The 19263-nt window shown below is 39.2% G+C and overlaps 2 protein-coding genes and 1 non-coding gene across 3 annotated transcripts; 2 read left to right on the top strand and 1 right to left on the bottom strand.

Annotated features, from left to right (window-relative positions):
• Nucleotides 1-695: 695 nt before the first annotated feature.
• LOC121810795 (caffeoylshikimate esterase-like) lies at nt 696-1667 on the top strand. The gene has a single exon (XM_042211522.1). The coding sequence runs from the start codon at nt 696-698 to the stop codon at nt 1665-1667; it is 972 nt and encodes a 323-aa protein (XP_042067456.1).
• Nucleotides 1668-3027: 1360 nt separating this feature from the next.
• Nucleotides 3028-3477, top strand: LOC121810794. Its single transcript, XM_042211521.1, has one exon. It carries the CDS (start codon nt 3028-3030, stop codon nt 3475-3477), a length of 450 nt encoding a protein of 149 aa, XP_042067455.1.
• An 8199-nt stretch (nt 3478-11676) lies between these two features.
• Nucleotides 11677-11778, bottom strand: LOC121742795. Its single transcript, XR_006038131.1, has one exon. It is a non-coding gene; the product is annotated as a U6 spliceosomal RNA (small nuclear RNA).
• Between the last annotated feature and the right edge of the window lie 7485 nt (nt 11779-19263).

Below are 19263 nucleotides of genomic sequence, written 5' to 3'. Positions count from 1 at the left end.
TAGAATAGGAGCTGACATGTAATACTAGGCAAAGTTAGAGCATCCACAACATGGATGCTCGTGACACACAAGAAATGTGTTGTGAGGACATTTAAGGGGTGAGTGTCACTTAGTTTAGCAAAATGCTAAGCGTTGTTACTATGACATTGTTATATGGAGTCTTCTATATTGATATATTGCGCTGAAATCATAACAAATTTTGCTTAATTTCATTTTCTTTATTGTTTTTACGTTGTCCTTTTTAAAGTACTTTGCAATGTGATATACAATAATACAAGGTGGATAAAGAATAATGGGTTGTGTATGCTCTACTCTTAGTCACTACTATTATTTGAAACGTGCTTGAAACACATACTCATATTCCGCAACCATGGCATTTCATGTCGAAATCGTAGTCACTATTAATGTTTCATACCCGATTTCAGCCCTTTTATTATTTAATTGAATTTTTTAAATATGCAATCAATTCAATACATGAATTGCGAAAGACAAAAAAGGTGCAACATAAGCCGATTTGGTCATGATCCATGTTTATTACTAATAGAGTACACTAAATAATTCAAATTCATTTATTCACATTACCGTAGATACAGTTGGGAGGGCAGCCTCTCCCAACCAACCATAAAGAACCTAGCCCTTATATGTTTGGCCAAAAACTCTACACCCTTTCACTCAAGAGAGAGAAAAAGAGAGAGATGAGTCACCCAATTCATGAAGCCAATGAGAAGAGCCCCTACGGCAACCTCACAAAGGAGGCTTTCTACAAAAAACACAACATCCTCCACCAAGAAAGCTCCTTCACCAACGCCCAAAACCTAAACATCTTTACCCAGTCATGGCAACCGAACGACCCCTCCTGCCCCATCACGGCCTTCCTCGGCATGATCCACGGCTACACCTCCGAGAGCGGCTGGCTCTTCGAGCTCAACGCCGTGGCCGCCGCCAAATCCGGCCTCTTCGTCTGCGCCCTCGACCTCCAGGGCCATGGCCTCTCCGACGGCCCCCGCGACCACATCACCGACATCCAGCCTCTCCTCGACGACTGCCTCCGCTTCTTCGCCGCCGCCAGGGCCAGGCACCCCCCAGACCTCCCTGCCTTTTTATATGGGGAGTCCCTAGGAGGCGCACTGGCCCTTTTGGCCTGCCTGCGCCAGGGGGCGGCCCCCTGGCGCGGCCTCATCCTCAGCGGGGCCATGCTGGAGGTGTCGAGGAAGTTCAAGCCGGTGTGGCCGCTGGAGAAGCTGCTGCCGGCGGCGGCGTACGTGGCGCCGGCGTGGAGGATCGCGATCACGGCGCCGCCGGGGAGGCGGTCGTACAGGGAGGGGTGGAAGAGGGAGCTGGCGGCGGGGAGCCCGAGTAGGAGGACGTGCGGGCGGCCGACGGCGGCGACGGCGCAGCAGCTGCTGAGTGTTTGCGAGTGTATAAAGAGGGAGTGTGGTGGATTGGAGGTGGCGATGCTGATACTGCATGGCGGCGAGGATGTGATCTGCGATCCCGAGGGGGCGAGGCGGCTGTACGAGGCGGCGGCGAGCAAGGACAAGACGATCAAGATATACGACGGCGCGTGGCATCAACTGATCGGGGAGAGTAATGAGTTTGTGGAGGAGGTTTTTTATACCGTGCTGACGTGGATAAAAGTCAGAGCTGATTTGGCAAACATCAATTGAGGAGAATATATTGTTATGTATGTACAAAAGCCCAATCACAAACGGGCTGTTGAAAGCCCAATCATAGCCCATTAACCGCTTGGGCTATCTCAATAAATGTCTAATTTAGTTTACCCGAAATAAAATGTGATATTTAATTATAATTGAGTGTTAGATACTTTAACCGAAATAAAATGTGATACTATTTCATAGTGCATATCCATATAAGTAATAGTATGACACTTCATAAAGATTTGATTTATATACCAGGAGAATAATATGGCCCATGGTATAATTATATTTGACTTTCCTTATCAATTGAATCTCCAGTTCAGCATCACAAACTTGTTTGTTTTCACATTGATGGACTATTAACAATATGTCAATTTTCTTTTCCTCAACATAAAGTAAGTGTTAAATTTAAAATACAACCATTGTTGGTGAGAAATGATAAATACAGTATTCCTTCACATGAAAGTTAAAACAAATAAGAATTGCACATGCAAGTATGCCAAACGAGAGAGAAAAGTCCAAGCAAAGGGACGAGAGGGAATACTTTTTGAGGTAAAAGGTACTCACACTTTTATTCATCTCTCATTAAAACTTGAAATGGTGCGGTAGGTGATAGATTTTATAAGAATTAGTTACAATTACATTCATTGGAGAAAAAATCAATTAAACTTTTTTGAAATTATACTCTAGAAACCAATGAGTGATAGACAACTCACTATTTAGTCATTTATTTAAATGTGTAGATAGCCAGAAAATCATGAAATTTAATTAAATTCCAGTCTTTCTTATAACTCTAAAATCAATTTGAAAACCATAAAAGTTTAAAATTGTTCACAGATATACCACTAGATTTGATTTAAGTGAAACCGTATTTGATGCGTCAGATAATAATCGAAATTTGGATTTATATGTCCATCGGAATCTTTATAATCAGAATCTACCTGTTTAACATCGACTCGGTCTGAGACATTATGCGTACGACCTGGATATTTCGCCGTTACAATTACAAACAATATTAAAATCCATAGTTTTTCCATTAATTTAATATAGTAACGTGATAAATCAAAATTTAACCAATTCTAATGGTTTTTCACGGTAGTAGTATAATTTAAATAGAGGTAAATTGTAGGTGCACCGTTCACATAGTGTGTGTAGCTATTTACTCCCGCAATAATTGCTCTGTCTTCATCCCATTTTGTTCTCCTCCGACAAGAATTCACGAGTTCAGTTTCCAAAAACTGATAATTACTTTATTTACTGCAGTTAATAATCACAAAATATAACAGAAAAATCGAATAAAACAATCAACACTCCCAATTTCCCATCACTCATTTCATCTCATTTCATCGCCCAATCCAATTCCAAAAAAATGAACAAAATCCTCCTCCAATTCGTCGCCGCCGTGGCCCTATCCGCCCTCCTCGGCCGCTCCGCCGCCCGGGACCTCCGGCCGTCGGACCACGGCCTCGAGTTCCAGGAGAGCTCCTCGTCGCCGCCGCCGCGAGACGGCGGCGCCGAAGAGCAGCAGGAAATGATGGCATTCTTCGGCGAAACGACGTCGTCGGCGACCGTGCAGCTGCCGGAGGCGAAGAACATCAGCGACACGTGGCTGGGAGCTCGCGCGGGCGAGAGAGCACGTGACGAGTCAAGGAGAGATCACGTGCGGCTGGGCTTGCTGGTGGCGACGGCGGTGTGCGGGCTGACCGGCGTCGCGCTGCTGGCGATTTCCGGCGCCGTATTTATTTTCCGGCTACGGAAAACTGACCGGAATTCTTCGTCTTTGCCGCCGATTCACGCGGAGAAGAAAATCAGTGGTTAGTGCTGGTTAATTTTGATTGATTTGAAACCAAAATCCAACTTCTATTTTATTTGTTCATAATAGTTTGGGTTAATTGAGTTGATGATGTTGAATTTGTTTTTGAGATTAAACCATACGTCTTTAATTAGTGTGTTTAATTTTATTTGACTGATTGTCGCATATTGAAATTGTGCTTGAACTTAAATAATTATGGAGTATGCAAGTATATAAAAATAAATTTCATAGGCTGATTTCAGCTTAATTTAGCAGAGTTGAAGCTATTAGAAAATAAAAAAAATTGTTCGAAAAAGTGACATTTTCTGTTCAATTGGCTTAAAGATGGAAGAAATATGAATTTTGATATTAGAGTTTTCCTTTGTTTTTCCGATCAAAATTAAATTTCCTGTTGCATTTGGCTTACTGAATTAAATATCACCGTTACATTTTTATGCCCTTTTATTTGATTGTGTATTGTTGTTGTTTTTTTGAATCAATAAGTAGTATTATTGGATTGTATGATCGAGTGATTAAATTTAAAATATGTATGTAATTTTATGGTTTGATTCGGTTTGTGCATGCCTCGGCTACACCCATTTTCCTGCTTTAATTGCTTGTTCGACTATTCAGCTCCGCCCTAATCGTAGTTCGATACTCAAACTCGCCCTTAGTCTAAGCCAGGCTCTATAGTAGTTTTTTCACTCTTATATTGCTTTATGAGTAAAGGCCAAAATTGGTCCTGAACATATGTCCATTTTATCATTTTGGTCATAAACATTATCTTTTGAATTTTTTGGTCCTGGACATTTCAAATCGGATCACAATAGGTTCTCCGTTAACAATTCCGTTAATATTTAGCGGTCAACGATTTTAATCACAATTTTGACCAACCTAAACAATTTTTAATTATTTAATCATCAAAAATATTTTTTTAAATAAAATCATAAATAATTTGATTATTTATAAATTGTTTAAGTTGTAATAAATAATTTATGCTTTTTTGATGATAAACACAATTTTGACCAACTTAAACAAATTTTAAGTATTTAATCATCAAAATTATTATTTTTAAATAAAATCATAAATAATTTAATTATTTAAAAATTGTTTAAGTTGTAATAAATAATTTATGATTTTTTTATGATAAACACAATTTTGACCAACTTAAATAATTTTTAATTATTTAATCATCAAAATTATTTTTTTAAATAAAATCATAACTAATTTTGTTATTTAAAAATTGTTTAAGTTGGAATAAATAATTTAATTATTTAAAAATTATTTAATTATTTCTAATAAATAATTTATGATTTTATTTAAAAAATAATTTTGATGATTAAATAATTAAAAATTGTTTAAGTTGGTCAAAATTGTGATTAAAATCGTTGACCGTTAAATATTAATGGAATTATTGACGGAGGACCAATTGTGATTCGATTTGAAATGTCCAGGACCAAAAAATTCAAAAGATAAAGTTTAGGACCAAAATGATAAAATGAGCATATGTTCAGGACCAATTTTGGCCTTTACTCTTGCTTTATCAATCTCAACATTTGGTGAGATTGATTTAGTTGGCCTTCACAATCTCTCTTTCTCCATCTTCCTCTCTTGCTCACCTTGGATGCGCCACTACCGATTTTGTCTGTGTTTATTCAATCTGCAACCGATTTTGACTGACATGCTCGGATACGAGGTCGGCAGATGGGGAGAACGTCGGATGGGCAATGTCCAACGCGACGATAAATATAATGGTTTATTGGAGAATGATGTTCATTTGCTAAAAAAAAAATACTAAGATGTTAAATCATCAACATATCAAAGTTGAAAAATGTGATATTATTTCATGGACGAGGAAATTAATAAATAAAGTCTATTATTAGTTTTATCTTACACAAAAATCATCTTAATCGACCACCTATAATATTAACAAACAACTCATCCTTACCTCAAAAAGGGCAAAATCTCATCCCTCTTTAAATGTGGCAATCAAACTGACCTAACACCATTATCTACACGACTATACCTTTTCTAGTTGAATAATATATTTATATACAATAAGAAAGGATATGAAATTATTAATGATAAAGCAATTCCAATATTAGTGAACTAAGTTGCACTAAAATGTGGTCTTTCTTCATTGCCCAATAATTCATGAAAATGACACCTTATACCTTTATTACATTATCGAGACGCATTATCTCATATCTTCACAACTCAACCAGGCATGAACGTTTCATCATGTTTAAATTCGAATTGATGTACTTAACTTAGAACAAAGAGATATAGTGTTTAAAATGATCAGATCTTTTTTTATGAATCACAAGAAAGTTGGTGTATAATTAAATGGAAAGGACACAATAAAATACTCCCCCGTCCTATTACAAGTGATGAATTTCTTTTGGACACGGAAATTAAGAAAATTATATGTATTGAGTTAAAGTTGGGAGAGTAAAGTATGAGAGAGAAAAAAGTAAGAGAGAATAAAGTAAGAGATGATTGATGTTTTATTTTTAGCTAAAAAAGGAAATTGATCACTTGTGGTGGGACAACTCAAAATGAAAAGTTGATCACTTGTGGTGTGGACTTGTGGTGGGGGACAGAGGGAGTATATACTATGCCACGAATTTTGACATATATCATTAACAAAGTGCATATAGATTCAAATTTCAAATGCAAGGGAACTTGATAGGCATGCCACGAATATAGACATATAAAGAGACAAAGATATGAAAATTTCTTGTAGACATTTTCGAGAAATAAGTATTCACTTATTTAATCAGTATTTATCATATATGAAATTTTACTTCTTAAAATAGGATATTTTTTATGTATATATAAATATCTCTAGTATTGAGCAATTTTGGTGATTGAATGAATTGTTTGCATTTGGCAACGATTTTTCCGTAATATTTGATGAACCTAAATCGTACTACAGTCGTATACAAAAAACAGACTAATTTTACTATTTTGGGGTGTTTATCAAAATCAGATTAATTCTAAATATTAAAAAGTTTTAAACAAATACCCTTACACATCACTGTAAATGTGTACCCACAAACTATTAACTCTACCACTTTTACTCTTCCTCTCTCTTACTTTATCAATCACGCATTAAAATTCGAGTCATTTACAACTTTATTTTTTTTAGACGAAGGTACTGTGTATAAACTCAGTTTTATGATTGTTGATATTTAAAAATTTTCAATTATATTCACAAATTTCAATTTTGTTACAAGTTAGACATTTTTATTCTTCTGTCACTTGAAAAACAAAACGCACCCAAAAAAAAAACCTTGTCTAACACCACAAGTATTCGATTGATCTTTAGCAAAATATTCTTAGTGGGCCAAACAACCAAAGTTATACTCCTATATAGTGTGGAAACATCGTAACGATCAACTTAATATTATCTAAACAATTCATTTATATATTTTGGTAAGTAATTAATCGATTATCTTATAATTTCTTGTACATCTACTATTTAACAAGAAAATATATTGCATACAAAAAGTAATTACTTAAACACAATTATGGCCAAATATATTACACAAAAATGCAATAATATTGTCATGATATTTCTATATCGACGGCATAAACTTCGAAATCATTAGCTATTATATATCGCAAATCATACGTAGTACATAAATTCAATCTCATTATTATGGAGATCACAAATCATCCAATTATTTGTGTGTTTAACCATCTCATCTAATATAAACAACGACAGAAATATATGTAAATAACAAAACTCACTTCAATACTATCAAAATGGGTCGTCCTATTTTAATATTTTTAATATTATGTATCATTGTTGAGACTAGTTATGCAAGTTTTCTACCCAAATACAAAATTATGATTTACAATGAAATTAAGAATAGTTCAGTGGGAGTTCATTGTCGATCTTCAGAAGACAATATTGGAGATCATAAATTAAGGCCATTTCAGAGCATCGGTTGGTCATTCAGACAAAATTTTTGGTTTACTACTCGATTTTCATGTCAATTTTATTGGGGACAAAAAAGAAGAGATATTAATGTGTTTAATTATCATTTGTCCAAGTTTTGCCGGTCTAAAATGGGAAACCTATGTTTTTGGTCTATAAGACCTGAGGGATTTTACTTAGGCTATACAAGATATATGATAGATCACATTAGAGTATACACATGGGGGGAGAATCATACGAATGGATCGCTGGCCATAGCCGAGGAACGGCTAGGAGAACGAGCACAGGAAGAAGCCACGGAAGAACTGGAAGCGGATGATGACTCGGAGGTTTAATTTTTTTTTATTTTTTTAAATAAACTTCTATTTGAAGGAGGAAATTACAAATAAACTCATTTCCTCATACAATGATGTCTAAGCTCTTTGCTGCTAGGACAAAGGCTCTGGACACGTGGAGGACGAGGGAGTTAGTACAACTGCAGTTGCACCGAGAATTGGACGCCCATAAACGTGCAAGACGTCCCCCGGGAGCGCTATCTCGACTATGTGTCTTGTTAATATTGATATTTTTATCGTCATTATGTTTAGATTTATCTTTTTAAAATTAATTTGTTGAGTCGAGCATATTTGTAAGTTTCATTCGAGTTTTTTTAGTTGGTTCTATCACATAATGTATTAGAAGGTCAAACTGCATAGGGTCATGGTCTATAAATAAGACGACTATTGTATGACTTAAACCCCAAGAAATACAATATCTTATTGCACTTCTTTTTTTACTTTTTGCAATTTTTTTTTACTTTTTCTGTGTTTCAATTATGTTTTCTAATATTGTCATAGACTGTGAGCTGAAACTTTGAATCACCAAAAACCAAAAAATATTGACCCAATTGTATTACTTCATATTCATATGAGATGACAAAAAAAATAAGTATCCAAATATATATTTGGAATTAAAAACAATCAACATCATAAAATACCAAACATTTTCTGATCAACCGATATTATCTTTTTATGGAAGAAATATATAGTAGTATCATTTTTTCTAAAATATCATTTTATACAACTAGAATATCTTTATATTGATATCATTTTTATACATACATGATATCATTTTATAGAATATAATCATTTTATACAAATAAATATCATTTATATTGATATCATTTTATATATACAGAATATCATTTTATATAACATAATTATTTTATACAAACAGAATATTATTTTATTGATTACAAATATCATTTTATATATGTTTATTTTTTTTATATTGTATAAACATAATTTTTAGCAAAAATGATATATTTCATCCATAAAATGATTAGGTTATTAGGTATCACCATAACATGATTAGCATATGATCACAACCCTAATCTAAATAATTCATTTATATATTTTGGTAAGTTAATTGATTATCTTATCATTTTTAGTATATCTAGCTTGTGGCCTTACTATTTAACAAGAAAATATTTCGCATATGAAAACTAATTCCTTAAACACAATTATGGTCAAACTAAATTACACAAAATTGCAATAATATTGTCCTATTTCTATTTCGACGGCATAAAAATTCGAATTCATTAGCTATTATATATATCGTAAATCATATACATATAAATTCAATCTCAATATTATGGAGATCTCAAATCATCCAATGTGTGTCTAACTCTAACCATCTCATCTATATAAATAGCGACAGAAATGTATGTAAATAACATAACTTTCAATACTCTCAAAATGGGTTTAATATTTTTAATATTATGTATCATTGTTGAGACTGGTTATGCAAGTATAGTCATTCTACCCTGATACAAAATTATGATTTACAATAAAATTCGGAATAGTTCAGTGGGAGTTCATTGTCGATACTCAGACGACGATCTTGGATATCATAAATTAAGGCCATTTCAAAGCATCAAGCATCAATTGGTCATTCAGACAAAATATTTGGTTTACTACTCGATTTTCTTGGGGACGAAAAAGAAGAGATGTTAATGTGTTTAATTCTAAATTGTCCAAGTCTTGCCATTCTATAAGACCTGGGGGATTTTACTTAAGCTATACAATATATATGAAAGATCACTATAGAGTATACACAAGGGGGGAGGATCATACAAAGGGATCGCTGGCTACGAGAACGAGAAAAGAAAGAAGCCACGGAAGAACTGGACGCGGATGATGACTCCAGAGGACACATGGAGGACGAGGGAGTTAGTCCAACTACAGTAGCACCGAGAATTGGACGCCCGTGAACATGCGAGACGAGCGCATGTTGAGTCGAGCATATTTATATGCTCTTGTTTGTATTTTCTTTATTGAACATAAGGTCCTAGTTTATAAATAGGACTATTGTATGACTTAAACCCCAAGAAATACAATATCCTGTTGCTATTTCTTCCTTTTTCTATTTGGACATAGGCAACTAATCTAATATGAAATGCTACAGTTCAGTTTAATTTTGTAACGCCCTCTATTAGCCGGTAACTAATCAAATATGAAATGCGAGGTATATCATAAATTTCATTCATTCATTGATATTAATTATCCAAAACGTTCCCTTCTCGCGTGGGTGACGAAATAGAATGAAAGGACGAAAATTATTATTTAAATCAATATTCATTCCGAAATTCTAATTATATATCTGTTACTTAATTGATTTATTCCCAATTAGCTTGTTTATCCTCCAATACTTCCAATACTTATCTATAAATATCTCACATTCAATATACAAAAATTTTCCCACTCAAAAACTCTTATCTTTTACAAAATCAAAACACTTGTTTTGGGACAACTGTTACAAAAGTCATGAACTTTTTCATTTTGTCGGGATTTCCCATGAACTTCAAATATAGCACCAAATGTCATTAACTTTTTCAATATTAATAGTATTTCCCATGTTTCATGGGAAAAATTTAACAATTTTTAAAAGTTCATGTTATTTGGCGCTACATTTGAAGTTCGTGAGAAATCCCGAAAAAATGAAAAAGTTCGTGACTTTTGCCTCAATTGTCCCTTTTTTTTCCCTTTAATTTCAAGTATGTCCTTCGCCGGTAACAATTCATTTTTGCGATCAATTAGACAAATGTTATTAAATATATGGAGCGTCTTAAAGAGTGCCATGCCAACCTTCCCCCTCCTCTTGCATAAAAAACTCAGTGATATATCTATCGGGATCGGGAGGTAGCCACCGAAAGGCTCGCCCATAACTATCACTACTCCAATCCCGGTGTTTAATAGTAATTGCATCAAAAAAATGTTGGGTCCTTGTCACTAATCAGTGGCATTTGCTTCCTCGGGTTGACCATGGGAAAAAAATGTATGGTGAAAGAGGAGGGCACCTTCGAGAAGCTCTCCGAGATTGGTGTGTTGTTCTAGAAACTAATCGAAAATGCAGGCAAAATGGAGGAGCACAGGCATGATAATAGAGTATATCTAGAAATAATTGAATTTCGAATTGATATTCTTTACTTGTTTAGAAATACGAATATGACATTCAAAAAATTAACCATTTCGGACTCTTAATTTTTTTTTATTATGTTGGCTCAATTAAAAAGATTATTTTTACTGCCTCATCCAAAATTAGAGTGTATTGTTAGGGGTTCAAATGCCACGACGTATGGAACATTGGAACTTAATAATCTCAAAAGTATTCCGCGACTATACCAAAATAATGCCATCTAAACATTTTTCTTCAATCACGAACCAAATGGAAAATATTCAAATTATCATAAATCTAATAATATGCCATGATTAAATTGTAACAAGATCAAGAGTTTAATTTTCATAAATCTAATGACACTAAATTAACTGTACAAATCCAAGGATCATATATTCCCTAACAGTAACAATAAGACAAAATACACTAGTGCACAAATTTAATACTAAAAGACATAACTAATTTTGACAACAAACATGCCAAAGATACAAAATAGTTGTAATAGACAAAATTTAAAAGGAGTGAGTGAAACAGAGGTTGGCTTCAAACAAGAATTATTTCTTTAAATTTGTTTTCGGGTAGGAAAGTGACAATAAGCTGAAAATTACTTGCTCGTGATTAGACTTGTCAACTAGGTTGGACTGACCCGGTCCACACATGGCATGGGCTGGTCCAAGCTCGACCCATCAATGACATGAAGTGGGCTTGGGCTGGTTCATTGGTTAAAATGAGCTTCAATTTGACCAATTTTTAATCCCGGCCTCGCCCGTCAGAGGACCACCTTAACTAATTAGAAATTTTTTTATGTTATTGACTAATTAATTACTGATAATCTATGTAAATAGAGATTAATAATTTCTTTTTCGATTTATGTGTGTCATCCATGTACGTAGGCCATATCGATCTTTTTGTACCGTATCAATTTTATCAGATGTCCCCTAAGGGACTTAAACCTTAATAGTTCTAATATTTGCACGAGTCAACAAATGAGAATGAGAGAGACAATTGAGGTGAGAAAATTGAAACCTAAAGGGTAGGACCAATACGAGAACGGGGGAATAAAAGAGCCACAACTAAGTTAGATTTTATGAAATAATGACAATAAAATATGAATCAAATAATAAAAAAGGGAAAGGTTAAGTGAATAAGTTGTTTCAGTCAACTCAACTGTAAGAGATATACTAACGATGGAATACAAAGATAATGTATATTATGAACTAGAAGTCATTGGTTAACATGTTTGTTTAAACCAATAGGTGGTCATGGGACGAGAACAAGATCTGGATCTGGCAAACTAACGACATGGTCTTGCACCTGGCTGTTGGCATTTGCATCATCGGTAAAGAATGGATGGTTAAGAGAACACAACAATCGTGGATGAGATAAACTAGGGCAAACTATTCTAACAGTCACAAACTTTTCTCATTTTCCGGTGTTTCCCACAAATAAAAAATTGATGTATAATGTCATGAACTTTACAATAGGTCGCCGTTTTCGCATGTCGTGTGTTCCGGTTATGAAGCCAGCTGATGTGTCTTTTGAAGATGTCATGGTCAGATGGGAAATTTGCATAGCCCATTTAAGTTCATTACTTTTAAGGCAGTTTTTCCTAAACCTTCAAAGTCAACATGTACTTTCCGGCTAAAAACTTTTCTGGCATTTCCGCGTAGGAATTCAGACTAGTCACATTTGCATAATTTCACCAAAAAATATCCGGGTTGGGTCGGATGAGAAATTTGCACATGCCTATTAAGTTCAAACTAGCCACATCTGCATAATTGGTGATTGTTGTTGATTACTGATCTGTTAATTGGAGGTTTTTGTGCTTAATCTTAGTGTTGTTTTTGCATTAGTTTCAAATATAGGTTTATGATACAGAATACTTATATTTAGTTAAGATTTGATTTAGATTTGTTTAGGATTTGATTATTTTAATACTACTATTGTTATATTAGGTTTGGTTAGAAGTCGACCGTCATCTATTTAAGTAATATATTTATCGAATTCGTGAACATATCCTTTTCTCTCTTTCCTCTAATCAGTTTATTCATTTATTAATGGTTGCAGCCTGATGATTGGGCGAATTTTTGATGGTGACAAATGCGGGTAAAAGAAAATATAGATCACGACACAAGGAATTACGTGGTTCGATTTACTGAGGTAAATCTACGTCCACGGGAAGAAAGGAGGGCAAGATTGTATTGCTTGATCTGGTTTACAGCTTACAAATACAGACTTGCTATATGATCTTTGATGTCTAGAGAGCTTTTTTTCCTCCCCTTAGTCTATCTGATCTAAGTTCTATTTATACATTGAACTAAGATCGTGGCTTGCATCACAACTAACTAGGTCGTGGCTTACATCATCACTAATTAGGTTGTGGCTTACATCATCACTAATTAGATCGTGGATGTCGTGGAGGTCATGAGATCCTGCATGGGTCCACCACTAAATAGATCGTGTAGTGGAGGTCGTGGAGGTTCTGCATGAGTCCACTATCTCCCAGTTCGGTTGAAAACTGAGACCGAACTGCTGAACTATTGCCGAGCAGCTTTTGCCGATCTGATAGTAGAGCTTGATTGGTCGGCTTTTACCGAGCTGTAGGCTGGGGCCGAACTCTTTGGTAATGCCGAACTGATACTCTTCCTTGGGCTTTGGGCTGATGGGCCGTCACTGCTATTGGGCTTGTTTAGTACGTACCCCATCACTACCCCCCCCCCCGAAAAGCGAAGTGAATCACTTCGGCGAAGCGAGTCACTTCGGCATTCTGGATAAAGGTACGGGGAAGGCTGACGTCAGGGGACGTGCCTTGCGCGTGACTGCATTAAATGCGACAGTAAAATCCGGCCGTTGAATCCTGAAAAGGTGGGATTCGAAACGGTGCGATGATTTTGAAATCTTCTCCGAATCTGATAAATACGTCCTTTCTTCATCATTTGAACACTTTTGCTATTGCTTCTTCTGCATTCTCTCTCTTTTGCGTAAAAATTTCCTTCCGCTTTCAAGAATTTCTTCAGACTTTCAAAGAGTAAGAACCATGTCTTCTTCTTCTTCTTCTTCTGAGTCAGGTAGCGGTAGGAAAGGGGGTAAGGGGTCTTCTAGCCGGAAAGAATCCGGGGAGAAGACCGTAGAGTATTTTCACAGCATCTTGAGTAAGGATACTGTGATATCCCTACACGAAAAATATTTTTTTCCTGGGGGGAAGGTTGCGATTCCCGACGACCTTCATAGGGCTGACTCGCCGCCGGAGGGTTACGCCACCGTTTATGAAGCCGGCTTGGAATGCGGGCTTCGTTTCCCTCTTCCCCCTGCCTTTGTAGAGCTGCTTGATTTTTTTCAACTCCCTTTAGGTCAGGTGACTCCGAACTCTTGGAGGCACTTATCGGCCTTTGCTGCCGAACTGCGTAGGCTAGATAAGGATCTGTCTCTGAGGGCAATCCTTAATTTCTTCCAGTTTAAGAGAAAAGGATCTTGGTTTTACTTGATCCCTTTACAGCCTTTTAGGGCCTTCTGCAAAACCAAGTGGCCAAAGTGGCAACATCGCTTCTTTTTTTATAATAGGACAGCGGCTCCGGTCTTTCCCTGGAGAGGGCCGAAGTCCGTGATTCCTCATCCTCGGTTAGAACCGTTGGACGAGCTCGAGGGCGAGCTCAATAAGATTCCTATGATTAGGAAGCAGTACCTGGAGTCTGAGCTCGTCAAGGGCGACTTCGTGTTCGACTCCTCGTCTTCGGACGAAGAGACCGAGGGTGAGGAATTCTTTTTTGTGCCTTACTGCTTTTGTGGCGAAAACTAACCTTGCTTTCTTGCTTTTTGGCAGTGAACATGCTAAATAAGATTAGCCGCAAATCCTCCGAGCTTAAGGAGCCGGAGAAACAGAAGGCTACCAGCTCGGCGCCTGATGCCGAGAAGAATCCGAAGAGGCAAAAGACCTCTTCGGATCCAAAGAAGCCGGAGTCGACTTCGGCAAATAGGAAGGGGAAGACCCAGAAGCCCCCAAGAGCGCCGGAGAGGGACATCGTCTTGGCGCCCCCTTCGGAGCATGTCTGTGAGCCTTTTGCATGGCCAACGGACTTTGCCGAGGTAACTTCTCTTCTTGATTCTTTGGCTTTGCTTCTTTCCTATGTTTTTTTGGTGACTCCTCTGTTGACTCTTTCCTTTTTCCATTTTCAGAGGAATAGCATGCTCAGCAAGCTCGTCGCAGTCGAACTCTCTAAAGCGTCCAGCGACTATGCTGAGATGCAGAGGAAGTTGGCGGCTGCTCGTCACCAGGCCGAACAGGCTAAGGCAGACTTTGAGAAGGCCAGAGCTGCTAGGATCTCGGCCCAGGATGAAGCCCAGTTTGCCAAAAACCAGCTCGTCATCCAGCGAGAGCAGACGAAACGAGGGATGCTGCCGCCGTGGTTGCCCAAGGGGAGGTTCTCCGTGCTTTCGCGGAGAAACTCTTTCTGAGCAATCAATTTTCGGCCTTTGTCGGTGATCTGCTGAAACTGATGACCGATAATGCCGAGCAGGGGCCCGAAGTCGTCCTGCCGCTGTACGGCCGAGAGATAGCAGCTCGTCTCCAGAGTCTGCCGCTCCTTGAGGAGCTTGCTTCGTCCTCGGTCCTGCTTTCTGCTGACCGAGTTCGTAGTTGCCGAGCTGACCGGGACGAGAATATGGAGGCTATCTTTGCCTCCTTAGGGCCAGTTTCACCCGCTCCAATTTTCCACGGAGAGGGTGAGACCGAGCAGCTTGATCAGCAGACCGGAGACAGGCAGGCCGAGCAAGAGGTGCTGCTGATCGGTGATGGGGGCACCGAGCAGGCTGGGGGGAGCAAGGAGGCCGAGGCTGAAGCTGAGGCAGACAAGGAGAAGGAAGCTGAACCTCACCGAGGAGCCGGAGACGAAGCTGGCGGAGTATGATTTCGTCTCCCTTCTCTTAGTTTAGTTTCTTCCTTGTTGTAAAATGGCCTTGAAGCCCTCCTTGTGTAAAAAATTTTTTCTTATGAATGAAAAAATTCTTCTTTCTACACTTGTGTCTTCGTATAGCTTTTCGTACTCTCTTTTACTCCTGTTGTGGTTTACTACCTGCTCAGTAAACTGAAATGCCGAACTGACATAGCTGCTTTGTATTCTTAACTCTTAAGGAGCTGGAGGTACTTCACTGGAAGCGGCTGTACTCTTCCGCTTTAGACGAAGCTGAGAAAAAAGTCATAGCTGACCAGATGAAGAATGACGAACTCTTGGCTTGTTTAGTGAAGCTGGAGGCCGACAATAAGGACTTAGAGTCCGAAAAGAAAGATCTGGAGGCCGAGCTGAATACTGCCGTCGCTGAGAGGACTGCGTATGAGGATTTCATCAGCAGGCGCGGGGGAATGACCATCTCTGAAGTTCAGGAACGAGTTGACGAACTGTGGGAGGAATATCATGTACTCCGGAGGAACAATGCGCTGGAGAGCTCGGCTTGCCAACAAGTCGTGAAATCATTGCGGCGCTGGGCTTCTCGGTACGACATCATTCTTTCCCGGCGTCCCTCAATCGAGAGATTCCTTAGGCATTTCCCGCCAACAGATGGTCGCACTCCAGCTCGAACCTCTGATTCACTTGCTCAAAACCCTACTCCAAGTCAGCAACGAACTCAGGAACAACCGGAGACGTCAAGACGAGGACGGACTGAAGTTCGCAGAGGAGCGGTGACTATGAGTGAGCAAGATCGGCAAATGATTCGTGAAGAGACTCTTCGCCGCCGAGGTGCTAGAGCTTCCCGGGCTCAGGGAAGAGGCGGTAGGTCGATTAGAGCATCTCGTCGACCTGCTTATTCTTCAGCTGCCCGGAATGACCGAACTCGGCTTCACGAGGATTTTGTGAATAGATGGCTCAACTTTAGCAACCAGGGACAGTAGAATAGTCCTTTGTAATGGCGTAACGCCTTCTTGTAGGGCAGCAGAATTATATGCCGAACAAGATTTAATAAATGAAATTTTCATTTCGCTTCTATCACTGCGTATTTACAGCTCAGCGAAAAAATTTCATCGTGCTCGTCCTCGGTCTTATGAAGTAAACTTCTTTGACCGGACTCGTCCTCGGTCTTATGAAGTAAGCTTCTTTGACCGGACTCGTCTTTGGTCTTATGAAGTAAACTTCTTTGACCGGACTTGGTCCTCGGTCTTATGAAATAAACTTCTTTGACCGGACTCGTCTTTGGTCTTATGAAGTAAACTTCTTTGACCGGACTCGTCTTTGGTCTTATGAAGTAAATTTCTTTGACCGGACTAAGCTTGTGTCCTAATTTGGCGAGTTTTATCGCTCGGATCGGACTTTCCCTTGTCCTAATTTGGGGATCGGACTTTCCCTTGTCCTAATTCGGCGAGTTTTATCGCGTGGATCGGACTTTCCCTTGTCCTAATTCGGCGAGTTTTATCGCGTGGATCGGACTTTCCCTTGTCCTAATTCGGCGAGTTTTATCGCGTGGATCGGACTTTCCCTTTGTTGCAGTTCGTTTCAGACGAACTGCTTGTTTCTTAAGCTGAATTGTGGTCTTGTATCCTCCTTAGAAGCTTGGACTCACAATCGTTGGCTTATATATGTTCTAAAAAGGGGATCAGCCTTCGAAGAACAAGATACCTCAGTAACATTTGTAAGAGACGACACGCACATAGACAGACAAAACGCACATAGACAAACAAAACGCACATAGACAAACAAAACGCACATAGACAAACATGAAAAACAAGTAAAAAACAAAGAAAGCACATACCCCTAGGACCGAACTAGACACAAGACTGACTGACCGGACTGTCTCTTACAAATGGAACTTCTTGAGGTTGGAAATGTACCATGTTCGGGGTACTTGTTCTCCTGACATGTGAGTCAATTTATAAGACCCTTTGCCGAGGACTTCTGACACCCGATATGGACCTTCCCATGTGGGTTCGAGTTTGCCCAGCTTTTCTGCTCGGCTTACTTCGTTGTTTCTCAAGACGAGATCTCCCACTTGAAATTGCAGCTTTTTCACCCTTTGGTTATAATACCGGGCTACTTGCTCCTTGTACTTGGCTGCTTTTATGCAGGCCAATTCTCTTCTTTCTTCGGCCAGATCTAGTTCGGCTCTCAGTCCGTCATCATTCATTTCTGAGGAGAAATTTAGAGTTCGGGGACTGGGTACGCCGATCTCAGCCGGAATCACGGCGGGCGGGCGGCTTCTCAGGATTGAGACGTGGCCTCAATCGGTCTTGCACCGGAGTCCTTTGAATCCTTTCAAAAGGAGTTCGGCGAGGATGTCCCTGATCGCCAAAAGGAGTTCGGCGAGGATGTCCCTGATCGCTATGATCGGGCTTCCTCCCGTCTCCTCGGGATGAGCTGTCTAAAGACCGTTTGCGACGGTCTGCCTCATCGGCACGGGAGAACTGGTCCGCAATGTCCCACATCTCTTGAGCTGTTTGCGGACTGCATTCCACGAGCTTTCTGTAGAGAGCTCCGGGCAGGATTCCATTTTGGAATGCCGAAATGACAAGTAGATCATTGAGATCATCTACTTGTAGGCATTCCTTGTGGAATCTCGTCATAAAGTCGCTGATCTTTTCGTCGCGACCTTGACGTATAGAAAGCAGCTGAGCCGAAGTGATTCGGGCTTCCGCTTTCTGAAAGAACCTCCTGTGGAAAGCATCTATTAGATCTCGGTAAGATCTAATGCTGCCTTGGGGGAGGCTATCGAACCACCTTCTTGCGTTCCCGATAAGCAGCTCGGGAAACAGCTTGCACATATGGACCTCATTGAGACCCTGGTTCGCCATGTTATACTGATAGCGTCCCAGGAAGTCATGAGGATTCACTAACCCGTCATAAGTCATCGACGGAGTTCGGTAGTTCTGTGGCAAGGGAGTTCGGGTGATATCGTCCGAGAACGGAGTCTTCAATGCTCCGTACATGGCGAACCCGACATCTCTTCGGTATGGAGGAGATGGAGTTCTCCTGTGATTCCGGTACCGAGGAGGAACAGGAACATGTCGGGGTTGAGGATTCTTCTTCCTGGAAGACACGGCACTACTGCGGTAGTGACTTTCATGTCTGGATGAGGAGGGAGAATCCACCGTTTTCGTCTCCGGCTTTTGGCCCTTTTGCAGGAAAATTAAGAACTCTTCCTGCTTCTCGGCCAAAAACAACTTGACAGCCTCGTTCAAATCAGGCTGCTGGGAAGACTCGGTGCGATGAGTCTTTGAGCGGCTTGTTCCTTCTCCGTGAGAACTGGAAGTAGATTTCTCCCGAGGCTGTTTTCCAGACCTGCGGGCTAGACTAGCTTCCTCATGGTTATCACGGACGGAAGCACGGGTATTATGTGATCTGGTATGCATTTTTTTGGTGGAAGAGGATCAAAAACTCGCTTTTATCACAGATTTGGTTCTCTGTTTCCCACAGACGGCGCCAGTGATGATTGGGCGAATTTTTGATGGT

The sequence above is a fragment of the Salvia splendens genome, chromosome 7 (assembly GCF_004379255.2).
Source record: "Salvia splendens isolate huo1 chromosome 7, SspV2, whole genome shotgun sequence".
NCBI lineage: Eukaryota > Viridiplantae > Streptophyta > Magnoliopsida > Lamiales > Lamiaceae > Salvia > Salvia splendens.
Note: the sequence above shows the minus strand (reverse complement) of the source record. Positions and strands in the feature narration are given on the sequence as shown.